We start from the raw sequence: 17,319 nt of genomic DNA, 5'->3' as shown, positions 1-17,319 counted from the left end.
TCATGATTAACCTCTGCCAATAACATTACTTTCTTTTTTTTCTTTTTGTAATACTAAGGATCGAACCCCAGAGGCACTCCACCATTGAGCTATATACCCACCAAATTTTTTTTTTTTTTTTTTTTTTTTTTGAGAGAGTCTTGCATGTTGGCCTGAAACTTTCAATCCTCCTGCCTCAACCTCCAGGGTTGTTGGGATTACAGTCATGAACCACCACCCAGTCTTATATTTTTTTTAATTTTTTTTTTTTTAGTTGTCAGTGGACCTTTATTTATTTATATGTGGTGCTGAGATTCTAACCCAGTGCCTCATACATGCTAGGCAAGCACTCCACCACTGAGCTACAATCCCAGTCCCTATTTATTTTTTAAATGTGATGCAGAAGATCAAACTCAGGCCTTGTACATGCTAAGCACATGCTCTACCATTGAGTCATACCCTAGACCCCTTTCCCCTCTGTCAAGCAATTAGCTTAGTACAGTTTCTATTTAATATTAAGTGTTTTAGTTTTAAAATAGAGCACTTCATACCACATCAAACTCTGGAAACATTTTTTTTTTTTTAAACAACGTTCCAAAGATGATGAAGGATATTCTGCCCATGTCATCTCCAAATGCTTTCTATCAGTATATCTAGAATAGTACCTTCAAAAGAGTTACAAGAAACTCTAGTCCAATATAAATATATTCCCTGAGCAAAAGAGCAAATGCGCTATATATTAAGTTCTCAAAGAGAATAGAGCAAAAGCTTCAAAAAGTGGCTGCAATAGCCAGGCATGCTGGCGCACACCTGTAATCCCACAGGCTCAGGAAGCTGAGGCAGGAGGACAGTGAGTTCAAAGCCAGTCTCAGCAATGACAAGGTGCTAAGCAACTCAGTGAGACCCTGTCTGTAAATAAAGTATAAAATAGGGCTGGGGATGTGACTCAGTGGCCAAATGCCCTTTAGTTCAATCCCAGGTAACCCCCAACCCCTGCCGTGAAAAAAAAATAGCAGGTACTATAAAGCATCAAAATGCATTCTTTAGGGCTGGGTGTATAGCTCAGTGGTAAAGCATTTGCCTAGCACATCAGCAGCCCTGGGCTGGATTCCCAAAACAAAAATAAAACAAAAGTAATTCCTTAAATTTTCATCAAAAGGGGTTTTCATAGCATGTGTGAGGCATTGGGTTCCATCCTCAGCACCACATAAAAATAAATAAATAAAAATAAAGGTATTTTGTCCATCTACAACTAAAAAATATATATACTAAATAATTTTTTTCATCACAAAATAAAAATGACCAACAAGGTGTTTTGTAGTTTTTTTAAAAAATATTTTTTAGTTGTAGATGGATACAATACCTTTACCTATTTACTTTTGTATGGTGCTGAGGATCAAACCCAGTGCCTCACTCCACTACTGAGCCAAAACCCCAGCTCCCAACAAGGTTTAAGTAGGAAAAAAAAAAAATCTATAAAACTGTTAGAAAACGCAAATACGCAGGTATTTATCATATTCTTCTCTATTCTTAGAAATGTTTGAAATATTCTATAATACTTCATGTTTCATAAATCTCTAGCCATGTATTTAAAGTGTTTTAGACCATAAAGTACAAAACTCTGCACTGCTCCATGCTTACAGCCAAACATGAGGGGGGGCCTTCAAGCAGAAGTCACTGCTTCTCAAATGCTGTTTTCTATGCAAATCCACAGAATCATCTGAGAATCACTGAATCAGAGGACAGTAAGAAATTTTAACAAATAATGGGTTCAATGAAAACTTAAAAATTCTTAATGGAAAAAACTAATTTGAAGGAACCTTACAAATCTGTCCATTTTTATAGACTTAATCTTATTTCTGGTTTCCTTTCTTGTCCTTTCGATTTGCACTCTTGAAGTATCTACCAGACAGACCCATCCCAATAATAACCTGACACCTGCTGTTACATAAGTACTGCTTAGAAGAATTAAAGCTTCAGAAATATATTTAAAAGTTCTCTCAAAAAAAAAAAAAAATCCTCTTTAGCCATAGATCAGATTATAATTTATCTATTTTAGTTTTCACCATACTTTTTAAAATATGTAATACTTAATGAATTTGTGTGTCTTCCTTGCACAGGGGCCATGCAAATCTTCTCTGTATTGTTCCAATTTTAATATATGTGCGGCCAAAACAAGTACTTTTTGCTTTGGTAGTGCTGGGGAATCAAACCAGGGCCTTGTACACACTGAACATGTGTTCTACCTCTGAGTTGCATCTCCAGTCCATCAGTATGTTTTTATTAAAATACTTTGATCCATTTAGAATTTAATTTGCATGGTGTGACCTAATAACTTGTCTCAATATCACATATTTTTTTTTTCAGATTGGTGCACTGTAGTTGTATATAATGGTGGGATTTGTTATTACATATTCTTACATGCCCACAATCTAACAATATAATTTGGCCGATATCATTTCCCAGTATTTCCACTTTTCCCTCTACCACTTACTGAATTACTGGAAGTCCTTTACCCACCAAACTGAAACATCACTGTTACTGTATACCTAATTCACAGGAATAAGGACTGCTTGACACTGAAACACATGACAGCAGTCAACACAATTTTATTACTATATCCCAGTATTGTTTAATTATACACTAGGAAAAAAAAAAATGTCAAAATGTAACAGAATGCTAACCATAGTTAATGCCCAGCTAATAGAATAACAGGATTTAAGTTACTTCCTGTTTAATACTCCTTCTTTCCACAAGTTTTATTTTGTTTTTGTTTTTGTTTTTGTTTTTGTTTTGGGTGCTGGGGATCGAACCCAGGGCCTTGTGCTTACAAGGCAAGCACTCTACCGTCTGAGCTATCTCCCCAGCCCCCACAAGTTTTATTAAATCAAAAAAGTAACTAAAAAGTCATCCTTTTCTACTCTATTAACAGGAACAGATATACAAATAATTCTTGTAGACGGCAGTATAATTTTCCCTCAATATCTGAAAAATCTTAAAAACAAAACCATCAAGTACCAAAAACTTACATAATAAGATTGTTAATTTCTTCAAGATGCTGCTCACAAAACACAAAGGCTGAGCCTTGGTAATAAAGAGAAACTTGAGAATATGACCCTCCATAACCCCAAAGAGACAAAAGATTCTTAATTAGCTCCAACTCAAAGACTTGGTGAGGAGCAGAAAGAAATTAATTAAAATACTTCTACAAACCCAAGAATCTATGAGGATCTTTGAGCACTCCCAATTTCTGGGAGTTAGATGAGATTAATAATCAAAAAAAGACAAGAAAATACACTAGGTTCATGGGTATCGAGTCTATCAACAAATATTTGCTTCTAAATACTTGGAAGTAGAAATGCTTTGCAGAACAACAAAGACAAATTAGTCCCTCATCAATAGATCCAGATTTTCACTCTTAAGAACAAATAGATCATTGGTATAAGCCCTGTACTTGCTCCTATATGAGCTTGGTACAGTGTGCAGAGCTGTCCCTCAACACATATGCTATTATTTTATAACTAGAAAAAAGATGGTACCATGGAAAAACATTACTCTAAAACAATAATCATTTCTGTAGTTTTCTGTTTGTTTGTTTTTGCTAATTCCTTTTTTTTATTTAGGTACTAAGGGAAGATCAAAGTGTTCAGCAGAATCACCCCCTCTTGGGTTACTTCCAGATTCTCCATATGGCTCTGCTGAACAGGTCTTGAATTTGTGATGGACTAACATAGTCTGAGCTGCCTCAAAAAGTCCTGCCTATTCATTCCTAGGGCCTCAAACCCCTCTCAAGGATCCCATCTAGCAATGGCTCCTCATAGTTTACTTAAGTCTGATTTGAAGAATACGTTCACAAGAAAAAAACTAATTTCCATTTTAAGGAGTTACAGTCATATTTGTCCTAATTAACATAAGGCATTATTTCAAAGCAGCAAAGCAGAAGACATATTTCTTTCTTTGTGTTTAAAAAATTATTTTTATTTGTTTATTTGCAGTGCTGAGGATGGAACCCAGGCCCTCACACATGCCAGGCAAATGCTTTACCACTGAGTCACATTCCCAGCCTCTCCCTACATATTTCTTCTTTTTTAATATTTTTTTTAATTGTAGGTAGACATCTTTATTTTTATTTATTTATTTTTATGTGGTGCTGAGGATCAAGCCCAGTGCCTAACATGCACTAGGCGAGCGTTCTGCTGCTGAGTCATAACCCCAGTCCCCATATTTCTTCTTAAAGATACTAACCTACTAACAAGGTTTGTGACAGAAATTATCCCACTTTGCCATTCATCTGACCCATGCCTTTATAGAGGAGTTCCTAATTTGGGGGCATTTTCATCATGTTTCTATTTTGGGACAACACATACTTTCAACCAGGAACTTAAAATTCACATTCCTACCAAATATTGATAGGCTGTAAAGTGGCACCACCACTGCATTAGCTAGTGAAGTTAAAAATACTCATTTTATAAAACTAAGCAATCCTGCCCCTAAGTATATAAGACATTCATTTGTGTAAAAGATACTTATACAAGAAATGTTCGTGGAAGCTTTGTTACACAAAAACTGGAGGCAATTCAGATGTTTATCAACAGTGAAATGAGCCAGGTGCAGTTGCACACATCTGTAATCCCAGCGCCTTGGGAGGCTGAGGCAGGAGGAACCAGAGTTCAAAGCCAGCCTCAGCAATTTAGTGAGGCTCTAAGCAACTCAGAGACCCTGTCTCTAAATAAAATACAAAATAGGGTTGGGGGTGTGGCTTGGTAGTTAAGTGTTCCTGAGTCTCTGGTACCAAAAAAACAAAAAGCAGAATGAATAAAATTATATATATTCACATAACAAAATATGGAAAAGGGTATCAACTACAACTGCAAAGGACATGGACAAATTTAAAAAGCATAATGGTACAAGGAGGTGACAATAATAAAGTATGATTCCACTTATACAAATTTCAAAAACCAAAATTATGTTTAGGGATACAAAGGTGGTAAATGTAAAATGAGAAAGAAAGAATGGGATTATCACACAACTCAGAATTATAGCTGTCTCTAGGTACTGAGAAACTGTGATCAGGAAGGGATACCATAACAAGTTCGAAGATTGTGGAATTGTTCTATTTCTTAAAGAAGTAGTTAATTTCAACACCCGCTACCCCCCAACCCCGGGGAAAAAGTAGTAGTTATATTGGGGTTCACTTCATTATTTCTCTCTCATTAAGTTGTACACAGATCATATCTGTATACAATGCATATAAACAGAAAAATATTTTATAAATATTTCATAATTGTTTTCAAAAGGAAAGCATCAGCCCTGCCTACATTTTTGCCCTGGTCTGAACACTGAGACCAAATCCTATTTTCCATTTTAGCACAGTAAAAAATTAATGTGTCAATTTTACATGCAGTCACTTCAGTTTAATAATAGAAATAACAATGGGGGGGGGTGCTCAATGATAGAGTATATGTAGGCATGCACTAGGTCCTGGGTTCTATCCCAGCAAAAACAAACAAAAAAACAAAACCAAAATCCCAATCCAATATGACAGGGAAAAAAAGCCACAGGAAGCATGAAGAGGACTCAGAACATCTGGAACAAAATGCAGGGCAACAAAGTAACAGAAAAGAACAGGAGTTCATGGAGTTCATGTAATACCCCATTCTGAGACCAATTCGGAAATAAAAGACCCTCAAAGATAAAAGGTTGTCATTTAAAAAGCAGACAAGCAAGAAGCATGGCACATCAAGAATAAACTACAACTGATCAAATTCAAAGAAAGCATGCAAGCTTAAGGGAAGACATCCCTAAATTTTGAAGCTGCCATATAGAAGGTTGCCCTTTATAACCTCTCAATATGATTATTTTATTGGAATAATTTGAACTTTAAAAAAATTCAACTCTTTAGTTTGAAACGGCAACATAAACTGGAAAGGAGATGGGGAACTGTAGAAGTTCATGGAAAGGTACACAAATAATTCACAGAGGACTAGAAGATATCTATAAGTAAATCTTAGTTGATGAGCTTATGAAAACATTATTTACAAACGACAATTTAAAAGATCTCTACCTAGTTCAAAACAAACATGATCCAAAACAAGCCTAAGAAGTGTAATAAATTGTGTAAGTATGTCCTAGATAAGACTGTTTTGTTTTGCATTTAGGTCCTTAGTTAATGCTTTGTTATGCTAAAACCTGCAGGTTGTAGTAACACTTATAAGAGAACAATGTTCAAGCAACAAACTATGGCTGGATTCAAAGATGTAGTAGTCTCCCACATCTTAGGTTTTCCAGCACTTAGCAGATTCTGGCAGACAGTACCCAGAATGACTGACAGAATTGTAATGTTTCAATAATAGCAGAAAAAAAAACTATGCACACATACTTCCAGCATATGAACAATTTTAACTCACCAGTCACCATGTTGCATGTATTTCTGCTGCTTGTCCTGAGTTCTTAAGACTTCTAACATTCTGAAGAAGACAGAACAAAAAAGTTCCTTCCATCCTCAGCCTCTTTTTAAGTTTTAACTTTGTTCTTAAAAAAATACAGTGTATTAGAAAAAACTACCATTATCAAATTTGATTGCTAATTTAGCAATCCTTAGCTTCCTTTTCTTCAATTTTATACAAGACTGTAATTTAATACAAGTCTGTAAAACACAAATTGGCAGCTATTTTATCTGTCTTTCTTTCAGACAAAACTAGAATTCCCTTGCACCAGAAAACAGTGCTGGAGTGTGTGGGGGGGGGGGGGGATTAAAAGGATCTGTCTTTCGGCTTCTTCAGTGATACTTGGACAGATTTCTGTTAGGGAATTTGGGTGGTGAGGGGAAAGGCAAAGCACTGTTTCTTAGGTTGATCAAATTTGTTCTAGGCAACTTCTAGGCTGAAGTAACGGCTGAGTAAAAGCAAGCCCCTCCCACCACGCGGAAGAAGAAGAAGAAAAAAAAGGCTGCATTTAAAGATTTCAAGTGGCATTTTAGAGCTCAGAGTTTTCATATCGTCCACATGAGAACATTCCCTTCCGGAGCGCACAGAGGTGACGTGTATGAATTGCGCTTATGGAAGAAATGGTTTGTAATGAAAGGAAACAGGTAGTACTGAAGGGCCTTGAAATGTTAACCTTCCCTCCCCGGCATAAAGCACCAGTATAAGCTGAGGAAACCCGAGGGGGCTCACTGCCCTCTCGAGCCAAGACTCGGTTTCCGAAGCAGAGCAGCACCCTCCGCAGGCACCCACCCTGCACAGGGGCCTCGGGTAACCGCATTCTTTGAGGACAACCAGCAATCTCGATCGCTTCGCGGAGAAGCGAAGCCGCAAGACAGACAGAAAAGCCGCTAGATTTCTCCGCAGACATAGGTCACAGTTGTCCTGGGACGTCACTAGAGCAAGAAAAGCCCAACCCTCAACCTTCCCCACGGAGCCAGTCGTCTGCCAGCCACCCGTCCCCAGCTCAGAAAAGGAGTCCTGCGCGCACTCGAAGCGGCACCAACACCCAACAGCGGGGCGCGCGCCCCCAAACTGAGGGTCGCGGCGCGCGCCCCGGAAGCAACTCTTGCCCACGGGCCACAGCTTTGGAGCAGAAAGATCCGGACGGGGACGCGCACGTCGCCGGGGACGCGCACGGGGGCCCCCCCGCACAGCGCGCGCCCCCGCACGTAAAAACAGATTAGGGTGCGCGCCCGCACCAGCGCGCGCCCGCGCACCGCGCCCACCCGAATCCCCAGCCCGCCCCTCCCCCACCCACAGGGCGGGGGCACGCGAGCCCAGGGACGTTCTCCGCTCCGGAGCCGCCCCGAAATCTCCTGGGCCCAGCGGCAGAGGCCCAGCCGCCCCCGCCCGCCGTTGTGTGGTGTGGGCCCCCTAGTTGAGGCCCGCAGCTTCGCCTCATCCCTGCCTCCATCAGAGCCCTCACCCGGCGACGTCACCGCCGCCGCTGCCTCCGCTCTACCCGCCGGCCCCGCCGCACCGCCCGGGGCCCCGGTTCTGCCGTCGCTGCTCCAAGACCGACAGGATTTTCTCCTCACAGCTCCCTGGGCGCCATCTTACATTCAACCCTTACAGCCAATGGGTGCCCAATGCCCCTCTCGCGAGAATCAGAGCGTCGAATCCCGCGAGAACTGGCTCTGCCTCCCGGCCAGACTTAAAGTGAACGCTTCAGACTAGGAGGGGGCAGCGCCTTGGACTGCTGGAGCCCGAGGTGAGAGGCGGGGCGTCCCACCTATGGACGCTCCTCCATGCGGGGCGGAGCCAGAGTTGGGGTTCAGCCTAGCAGCAGAGGCTAGGCGGGCTGGGACTCAAAGCTTGTTAATTGAACCAGCCTTCTGCCGCATGCTGGAACCTCCTTTGGTGGAGCAGCCCCACGCGGGGCGGAGCCCAACCCGGCCTGGCCTCTCACTTAAGGTGGTCCCCACAAACCCCTGACCTGGGCCCAGCGTCCCCAGCCGTACCCTGCTCGAGATATTACTGGATCATCTACATCCTCGGGGGGAAGGGCCAGCATCTGGGACCCTTGCAATGCGCTGCCATTTGAGCTCTGCCGTCCGCAGTCAGGTCCACCTTAAGCGGACCTCCGGTATCCTGGTGTTTGTATACAGGGAAAATGTGGAAGGCAGTTAAAGCTGCAGACACAGGTATTATCAGCAGCCCCCATTACCGTAGAGGGCATCCAGCCCATTGTAGTGCCATACTGGCTCCAGGGCTTTGCACTTGTTCCTCTTGTCCCGGCAACTTACTTTGGCCCCTCTGGGTTCCTCATAAGTCACTGCCTGAGAGTAGACCCAGTCTGGATCAGGAATACCTTCCCAGCTTTGCACAGGCCTAAGGAGATGGCTCACCCACCCTGTTTGGTCACCCATGTTTCCCTTTTCCTAGATGAATTTGAAAGGCTACCACAGCATTTATGCATCATTACACTGTGCCTGGTACATACTGGACGCTCAATAATTATTTGCTGAATGATGGGAGTCAGGCCTCTCTCCATCTGCCTGGCAGGCAGAGAGACATCCTTCTGGCACAAGGCTCTTAACTCCTAACTATGAAGCAGCATTTCCAGAACCTGCCAGTCCCTCAGACCAGGTGCAGAGAATATTAATTCCACCCAAGCCCTGTCCTCCAGCACCAAGAAGTGCAACAATGATTTCAAAGCTGTCACAAGCACAATCCCAGCACCCACACAGCATGTCTCCACAGCCCTCAGATGCTAAAAGGGCAGACAACACAGACTCCAGGGGAATTCAGCTATTCTTTATTGACATGGAGTGTGGGGTGGTGAGAGCCTCCCCTGTCTCCAGGAGGATGAGGTAGGTCCACAGTACTTCCAGTTCACACCTTTCCTGGGTCCTCCTTTAGTGTGACCGTTCGGTTGAAGACAAGCTAGAGGACACAGGGAGAAGAATAACCACCAACCCAGAACCAGGCCAGGAGGCCTAGGTAGGTTTCACCAGACAAAATCCCCAAAAACTCCTTCTTCATCCCAGAGGAGCTGAGGGACCAGGGGGTCAGGAGACCCAGTTCTCAATAACTTCCCCTATGCCTGCCCACTATTTTGAGGAGTAAAAAATGTAGGGTCTGGAACTGGGGCTGTGGCTCAGTGGAAGAACACTTGCCTAGCACATGTGAGGCACTGGGTTTGATCCTCAGTACCACATAAAATTAAATAAACAAAAGAAAGGCATGGTGTTCATCTACAACTAAAAAGTTAAAAAAAAAAAAAAAAAGTGGGGTCCACTTAAGTCTGTGCATGAACTTAACCTCTGAGTTTTCTCAGGAGTTGACAGTTAACTAAGGCATCATGGGCAGAATGCTTAGCACAACAAATGGCAGGGAACATTACTATTGCAGAGACAGATGGGTAAAGTAAAGTACCTGTCCTTGGCGGCTATCTGGATCCACGGAGAAGTACCCGAGGCGCTCAAACTGGAACTTATCAAAGGGTTTTGCCAGGGCTACAGAACAATCCACTAACGCTTCTTCCACCACTTGTAGTGATGCCTGCAGGCAGGGAAGTCAAGCAGATATCCAGCCACAGAGGCCCACCACCCTCACTCCACAATCCATGAGCCTACCGGGTTCAGGTCACTTAAGAATCCACCTGGCACCTCAGCAGGATCTTCAGGGTTCTTGTGATGGAATCTATAGTCAGAGTGAAGGTCACACCCCTAGCTGGCCAGCCCCAGCAGGTAATGCCCTTCTTGTAACCACATCCATCCCAGTTCTGTTCACTCACAGTCGCTCATAAAGGCGAATTTCACACATCAGAGGCTGTGACACCCAGTGAATAAAAGCCTTGGGCTTCTCTCCAGCATCAGCCCGTCTACAGGTCACCTCCAGTCTCTTTACACAGCCACTAGGGTCCTGGAAGTGGGGAAGTTTGCAATCAGACCAGGGAATCACCCCAGGATTCTTGGCTAAACACAAATCCTGAACCCAGCAGGCCCTGTGGTAGGAAAGTACAGCTGCCTCTCACCTTGACAACATGCTGCAGCTCAATGACATAGCCTGTATGTCTCAGGCCCACAGGCTGACCCCAAGCCAGACGCTTATAGCCTGGCTCTGGCTCCTAGAGGTAGGAAGTGAGGTAAACACAAGAGGTCGCAAGAATCAGACAAGAATGAGGTGCTCTTCCTTACATGTCTAGCAGCGATTGGTTTATCTGAAGTAGGAAATGGGGGGACTGACAAAAGGGATAAGGAGATAAAAGAACCCCAGGGCAAGACAGCAGCAAGAGGACCCTCTCTCCCCCATTTAGGCCCATCTATCCCCAATTCACCTCCTTGAAGTCAGTCCTCTCAATGAAGACAATGGGTGCAAAAGGAACCTGGTGGAAGCCCTTGGTCTCATCAGCTGGGAAGTTGGGCACCTGAATGTCCAAGGGCTATAGCAGAAGACAGGTATCTGAATCACACCAGGCAGCAGGATCCCCACAGCTAGGCACATACCTACCCACCCATATCTACACACATAGAACATAAGAGGCAGGTCCACCTTAGCAGCAGGGAAGTTGGTAATGACAACTTGTAGTGACTCCAGCACAGCCATAGCCCGTGGAGCTGTATCATTCAGCACATCACGTACACAGGCTTCAAGAAGATGTGGCTCCATTGTGGTCTGTGCCACTGTCACCCCCACCTAGCAGGAGAGTTCATCAGTTACAACCACAACCTCAAATTACCACACTCAGCCTTTATCTGCGCACCTAGCCCACTGGCATATACCCGAGCACAGAAGTTGTTGATGGCCTCAGGTGGAAAGCCCCGCCGTTTCAGAGCAGTCAATGTAAAGAGTCGGGGGTCATCCCAGTCTCTGTGGATAAGGAGGTGGTAAGAAGGCCTTTGGAAACACATACCACTAGTACCAATCCAAAGAGCCAAACTTACCGCACCGCACCAGCTGCTACAAGCTGGAGGATTTTCCTCTTGGAGACAACAGCATAGTGCAGATTGAGACGGCCATACTCCCACTGCACAGGGCAATATACATCCAGTGCATTACACAGCCAGAAGTAAGAAGAACGTCTAGGATGGAAGAATAGGGTTAGAACTGGCCACTTTGGGGACCATGGAGAAACCATAAGGGCTGCTAGAATCCCACTGGTCCTCCCCACCCCATGCCCTTAGCTCCCTCACCGGGCCTGGAATTCCTTGGTGCACAGTGAGTGGGTGATATGCTCGATGGAGTCACAGAGGCAATGTGTGTAGTCATAGGTAGGATAGATGCACCTGTAGGACATAGGCAGTGGGTCCCTACCCCATGGCCCACAGTCTTGCTCCACAGCCCCATTACACCATCCCATGCCCACACCCACCATTTGTCCCCTGTACGGTGGTGTGGTGTATACTTGACTCGATAGGCCACAGGGTCCATCTTGCCATCCTCCATCACCAGCTTCATTCGAAGTGTGGCCTCACCTTCTGAAAATTTGCCCTTGCGCATTGCCTAAGGGAAGCAAGGGTTCAGGCTGTCTCTAAGCCCAGGGGCATCTCATTCTCAGCATTTTGGCCCACCCAAACCAAGCTGTCTTTTCAGGAGCCCACCTCAAAGAGCAGCAGTGACTCCTCCAAGGGACGGTCCCTCCAGGGTGAGGGCAGAGGGTTGTGTCCTTTGAGCTCCTCCCCTCGCTGATGGCATACGTAAGCCTGACCCCTGTGGAGAAGGGTATGAGTACCCAGGAGAGTCATGATCTGGTCAGCCTACCTGGGTCTACATTATGGCCTTGGCCTCACCTATGGATGAGCTCCACAGCCCAGGCATAGAGCTGGTCGAAATAGTCAGAAGCGTATGTCACCTTGTAAGGTGTATAACCTGAGGCAATATGAGACAAAGTATGAGCAACCAGCAAGAAACACCCAATAGCAGGCCATGGCTGAAAAAGAGGTCCACTGACAACCAGTCCTGCCCGGGCCTCACCCAGTCCATACCTAACCAGGTCACCATGTCATAGATAGCAGTGAAGAACTTTTCTTCCTCTTTCTCAGGATTGGTGTCATCAAAGCGCAGAAAACAGATACCATTGTTGGCCTAGGAGATTCAGAATATCTGTGACTACCCACATATCTATCAACCCCACATAAAACTCATAAAAGTCCTGAGGGCTCATAAAACTAGGAGATTCTGAGCTCTCTCATGTCAGAATTAAAAATACCTTCAATAACTTCTCTCATCTTCCTGTACCTAAATGCCCCAGAGGCGCCCACTTATAATCCCAGTAGCTTAGGAGGTTGAGGCGGGAGGATCATGAGTTCAAAGCCAGCCCCAGCAACTCAGCAAGGCCCCAAACAATTTAGCAAAACCCTGTCTCAAAAAGGACTGGGGATATAGCTCAGTGGTTAAGTGCCCCTGAGTTCATTCCCTAGTACCAAACATACATACATACATACATACATACATACATACATAAATCTCTATACCAAGTTGGGACAACTACATAGTCTTTTCAGAGTTTTTTCTCCAATATGCCCAATGGGTTCCTATGTATCTGACATACATGTGGTTCCCTGCATGGCCTCTGCCCACCCAGGCACATTAATGAGAACGGAAAGTAAGACAGGATCACCTTTCTGGTATCCAGTCATGGAAGGAGCCAGAGGTTATCTTGCATGCCAGGGCCCTAGACACATGCTCACCTTGGCATAGCCAAAGTTGAAATTGATGGCTTTAGCATGTCCAATATGCAGGATTCCATTGGGTTCTGGTGGGAACCGGGTACGTACCTGATGGGGATAGGAGCAGAGGAATAAGGCCAGAGCTCACACCACCCTAAAGAAACATATGGCACTCACACCTGTAATCCTAGTGGCTCTGGAGGCTAATGCAGGAAAATCACAAGTTCAAAGCCAGTCTTAGCAATTTAGCAGGCTTTAAGCAACTTGGTGATACCCTGTTTCTAAATATAATGTACAAAAGGGCTGGGGATGTGGCTCAGTGGTTAAGTGCCCTTCCTATGGAAATGGATGCCCTTTCCTATGGAAATGGATGAAATGAGGCAGTATGGAAGTTCACTCAAGGAGGTACTTGATGGCACTAGCTCGCTCTCCTGGACATACTCCCATATACCTGCCCACCAGTGATCTCCAGGTGCTGCTTCAGTAGATCCATGGTGTGTGGAGTGGTCACATAGCCTGGGGTCTTGTAGTTTTCACCTGCCAAGACAGGAACAAACTTGAGGATCAAGCTGTGACCAATTGATCCTGACCCCAGGGGCCTGGCTGCAGGAGTCATTGCCAAGAAACAGTCCCCCTTCCCCAACTCCAAGGTTTCAACATGCCCACTCACCAGGCTTATGGAACTTAAGGGCCTCCCCCCGGAGCTGCTCCATCAGAGACAAGGTCTGGCCAGAAGCCTCACCTGCAAGGAAGAAACCAAGGAAAATTTGTTCACAAATTAGCTACCATTTTCAGCTCAGAGAGATTCGTATCACTACTGCCCATATCCTGCAACTAGAACAGATCTGAGTAGGTCCTTCTTACTCAATTCCAGAGAAAGAGATATAGAGCCAGACTTCTGAGGCCTAATACAGCAGTCTCTGGGGAAAAGGAACAATGGGAACAATAAGAATTCCAGTTTTGGGGCTGAGGAGATAGCTTAGTCAGTAGAGTGCTTGCCTTGTAAGCACAAGGCCCTGGGTTCGATCCTCAGCACCCCAAAAATAAAAAATTCCAGTTTTGAGGCAGAAGGCATGGTGTTGAATAAGTCAAAGACCTGATGATCCTGGGCTATAAGGACCCTTCAGAGGGAATGCCCAGAAGAAAGGGAACTGAATGAGACAGGAGTCTGAAGTCTCTCACCATTCTCTACCACATCTTTTGCTGTCCCCTGATCTGTTTCTTCCAAACGAGCCTTTGCCACCTGAGAGAAGGGCCAAAGTTGGGTCAGAATCTCTCCTGAGCAGGATCTAGTGATCAGACACTCCCTTCTCCAGCCTGAAGTCTCACCCTATCCCACTTTACCCCCAAGAATTCTGGGTCATGCCCAGACTCACCTTGGGTTTCTTCTCCAGGTCAGCTTCCATCTTGGGACCCAGGAGGTGGAGGACCTGAGCAAAGACCACAGTCAGGCAGGTCAAGAGTATCCTCTTTCTCAAGGATTTCCTGAATGCCTCTACCACCCACCCAAGGGCTTCCTGGTCTTTCTACCAGCAATGCCTGGAAGAATGTGGCTACCTAGCACATCCCCTCTCATCTCCTCATGTAGTTTTACTGGCCTCAAATGCTTTCTCCTGCCTGAGGGTCCACAGAGAGCCCAGATAACAAGGGCTTCCATTTACAGAGAACTGTGGGCCGAGCATCAGGACAAGCAATCTTTCTTAGCCACTATCCTCTGTGATTCTATGCCAGCATCCTGACATGAAGACCACATCACCCCTGTTTATGGGAAATTGAGGTTCAGAGTAAAATGATTCACCAAAATTAGACACACCCAGAGGCTCAAGTCAAGTCCTGCACACTGGGATCCACTATCAGAATAGAGACAGGGGTGTCCTCCCCAATTTTATCCCTCAGTGGATTTCAGGCCATGTCTATGCCAGGGTCTTTGCCAACTTCAGTTCAGGGAGGTGCCCACCTGCATGTCCACTTCGTGCTTGATCATTTTGCCATCTGCCCACTTAAGCGCAGCCCGAGCCTCTCCTAGGAGCATGGGCACAAGAAGCTGCAGGAAGGTAAAAGAGGATACCCCTCCCCTCTTCCCCAAGAACAGGTCATATCTGACAATAGGAACCAAAGTCTGGGCCCAGCCAGAGCACATGTAAGGTGCTCCAACTCTCCCCACCCCCATTCGTGCCCAGAAAAGGCATGATCAGAGAGAACAACATAACTCTTCTCCCCAGGCTCTGCTTACCCATCAGCAGCCCCATGTTGAACCGGTAACGCTCCACCAGGATCTGGGCCCGATGCCTATTTATAGTGGCCTCCACCTGAAAAAAACAAAACCATATGGTTCAGGAAAGCCCCTTCAGAGACATTTTAAGAACCAACACCCTCACCCTGGGTCTTCCTAGTTAGAGAAGCTACGTCACTCCTTTCCAGGGCTAGGACTGGCCCAGGTAAAGACTTACAGCCTCTTCAATCTGCTCTGGGGTCACCATGACACCCACACCACATTCCTGCTCAAAGTCCATGGTGTCAATAGGGTCCAGGGGGTGACTCCGCACATATTCAAGGGCAGCTGAGAAAGGAAAGGCAGTGAGTTTTTATCAACTCAGCACCAAGAAGCGAGTAGACAGAGCTCTAGCCCCAAGAAACCTAGAAGAGTCTGGCCTCCTGAGAGGTTAAGCCCTAGCACCACCCCAAAAGTCCTAAGGTCACAAAGGAAGAAACACATGTTCTAACCAAGGCTTTTTCATCATGACAGTTCCCCTAGGAGTGTCACCAGAGGCCATCCCCTCCATGCCCAAAGCCTGTGCAGAAAGAAATTTAGGAGGCTAAGGCAGGAGGATCACAAGTTTGAGGCCAGCCTGAGCACTTGGCCAGACCCCATCTCAAAATAAAAAGGGTTGGGGATGTAGCTCAGTGGGTTCAATCCCCAGTATCCAAAAACAAACAACGAAACCAGAAATAAAATGAGGAACCTGGCCAAAAGGGCAGATGGGGGTCTTAGCTAAAGGGACTGGGGGTGGACCTGGTATTACAAGTAGGGGGGTCTCACCGCTCAGCTGAGGCTCAGTGTGGATCTTCTTACTGGCTATATAGCTCACGAGGAAAGAGAGACGCCTGGTATCCCTGAGTCGGGAAGCTAAGCCATATAGAAGGGTCCCGGTAGCCTTGTCAATGGTGGAGCCCAGAGTCTGCTGAGCCTAGGGTCAGAGGGATCAGAGGGAAAGCCCCACACCCAGTGAGATAGGAAACAGCAGGGCAAGGGGCACAGGTTGGGGGATTTGTACCGGGCCCCACACTGCTTTGGAGTACCACCCCCTTAGGCGCAGAGGGGCACGCACCTGGGTCGCCGCCTCTCGCAGCTGCGTGCTCAGAGCCGCGTTCTTGAGCGTCTCGCGGGCCTTGTGTTCGCTCAGGCCCAGGCCCGTGAAAAGCGCCAAAGAGTCTGGAGTCGCCATCGCAGGAACACCGGAAACTAAAAGAAACTTTGGGCCGAATCTGCACGTTGGCATTCTCCCATTGACCAATAAGAGAATGAAACCTATGAGGAGAGCCAATAGTGTTCTTTCTTGGTGGGAGGGGGCGGAACTCTCCAGATTGTCGACGCCATTTAAGGGACAGAGAGCAGACTAACCTGCTTTTCCGTCCGCTTGGCTTCGATATTCATGGTCCAGTCCTACTGAAGGAGTGGTGCAGCCGAACTTTTAGATTTTCCTCGGCCCGCAGGAAAGTGTTAAGTATCGAGCAAGGAGGAAGATGTGGGCAAAAGAAGGACCTTTTGCTCTTTGATTTTTCTCTTCCAGCCCTGGGAATGCATCCCAACATTGTTCTCAGGGAGCAAATGAGTTCCTGTCGCGTTTTTGACGTCACGGCTTTGAGGTTGTCATGGAAACAGTTGAGCAAAATGAATCCCAGGAAATCCCGATATAGACTCCAAGGAAGAGAATGTGCGTACAGCCTATGGAGGGACTACTGGGACACACTTGGCCAGGAGAGGAAAAGGAAGGGTTTGGGCCTGGAGGTACCTCAGAGAAGTTCTGTGATGATTTAGTTTAAATTTTCGTGTTACACTGTTGCCAGAACATCCAAATGTAAGGAAACTCACAAGTAAATTATGACTTTACAATGCTTCTGTGGGGCGGAGGTTGTGGCTCAGTGGTAGAGCATTTGCCTAGCACGGGTGAGGCACTGGGTTTGATTCTCAGCAATACATTAAAAAAATAAAGATATCGTGTCCATCTACAGCTAAAAAT

General features: G+C 45.6%; 2 protein-coding genes and 1 non-coding gene across 6 annotated transcripts in view; all 3 read right to left on the bottom strand.

Annotated features, from left to right (window-relative positions):
- Positions 1-8,048, bottom strand: part of Qrich1 (glutamine rich 1) — a 49,179-nt gene extending 41,131 nt beyond the window's left edge. The window contains exons 1-2 of one of the 4 annotated variants that reach the window (XM_047564066.1): positions 7,891-8,043; positions 6,387-6,446 (exon numbers count right to left, since the gene is read on the bottom strand). The gene's annotated coding sequence lies outside the window, so the exon portion shown is untranslated. Of the gene's footprint in view, positions 1-6,386; positions 6,447-7,214; positions 7,559-7,890 lie in introns of those variants that run through there. The other 3 variants (XM_047564067.1, XM_047564065.1, XM_047564068.1) reach the window with 3 other exon arrangements.
- LOC124993889 (U6 spliceosomal RNA) lies at positions 2,055-2,161 on the bottom strand. Its single transcript, XR_007110403.1, has one exon. It is a non-coding gene; the product is annotated as a U6 spliceosomal RNA (small nuclear RNA).
- A 1,158-nt stretch (positions 8,049-9,206) lies between the features above and the next one.
- Positions 9,207-16,849, bottom strand: Qars1 (glutaminyl-tRNA synthetase 1). Its single transcript, XM_047564126.1, has 25 exons — positions 16,701-16,849; positions 16,408-16,551; positions 16,119-16,266; positions 15,529-15,638; positions 15,312-15,387; positions 15,036-15,100; positions 14,455-14,508; positions 14,261-14,321; positions 13,749-13,820; positions 13,530-13,615; positions 13,100-13,186; positions 12,395-12,494; positions 12,200-12,278; positions 12,011-12,119; positions 11,782-11,912; positions 11,603-11,695; positions 11,354-11,491; positions 11,192-11,279; positions 10,962-11,105; positions 10,747-10,851; positions 10,444-10,536; positions 10,204-10,331; positions 10,043-10,109; positions 9,843-9,968; positions 9,207-9,350 (listed from the first exon to the last, which is right to left on the bottom strand). The coding sequence occupies exons 1-25, from the start codon at positions 16,731-16,733 to the stop codon at positions 9,300-9,302; spliced, it is 2,388 nt and encodes a 795-aa protein (XP_047420082.1). The 5' UTR covers positions 16,734-16,849; the 3' UTR covers positions 9,207-9,299.
- Positions 16,850-17,319: the final 470 nt, after the last annotated feature.

The sequence above is a fragment of the Sciurus carolinensis genome, chromosome 9, assembly GCF_902686445.1.
Source record: "Sciurus carolinensis chromosome 9, mSciCar1.2, whole genome shotgun sequence".
Lineage (NCBI taxonomy): Eukaryota > Metazoa > Chordata > Mammalia > Rodentia > Sciuridae > Sciurus > Sciurus carolinensis.
Note: the sequence above shows the minus strand (reverse complement) of the source record. Positions and strands in the feature narration are given on the sequence as shown.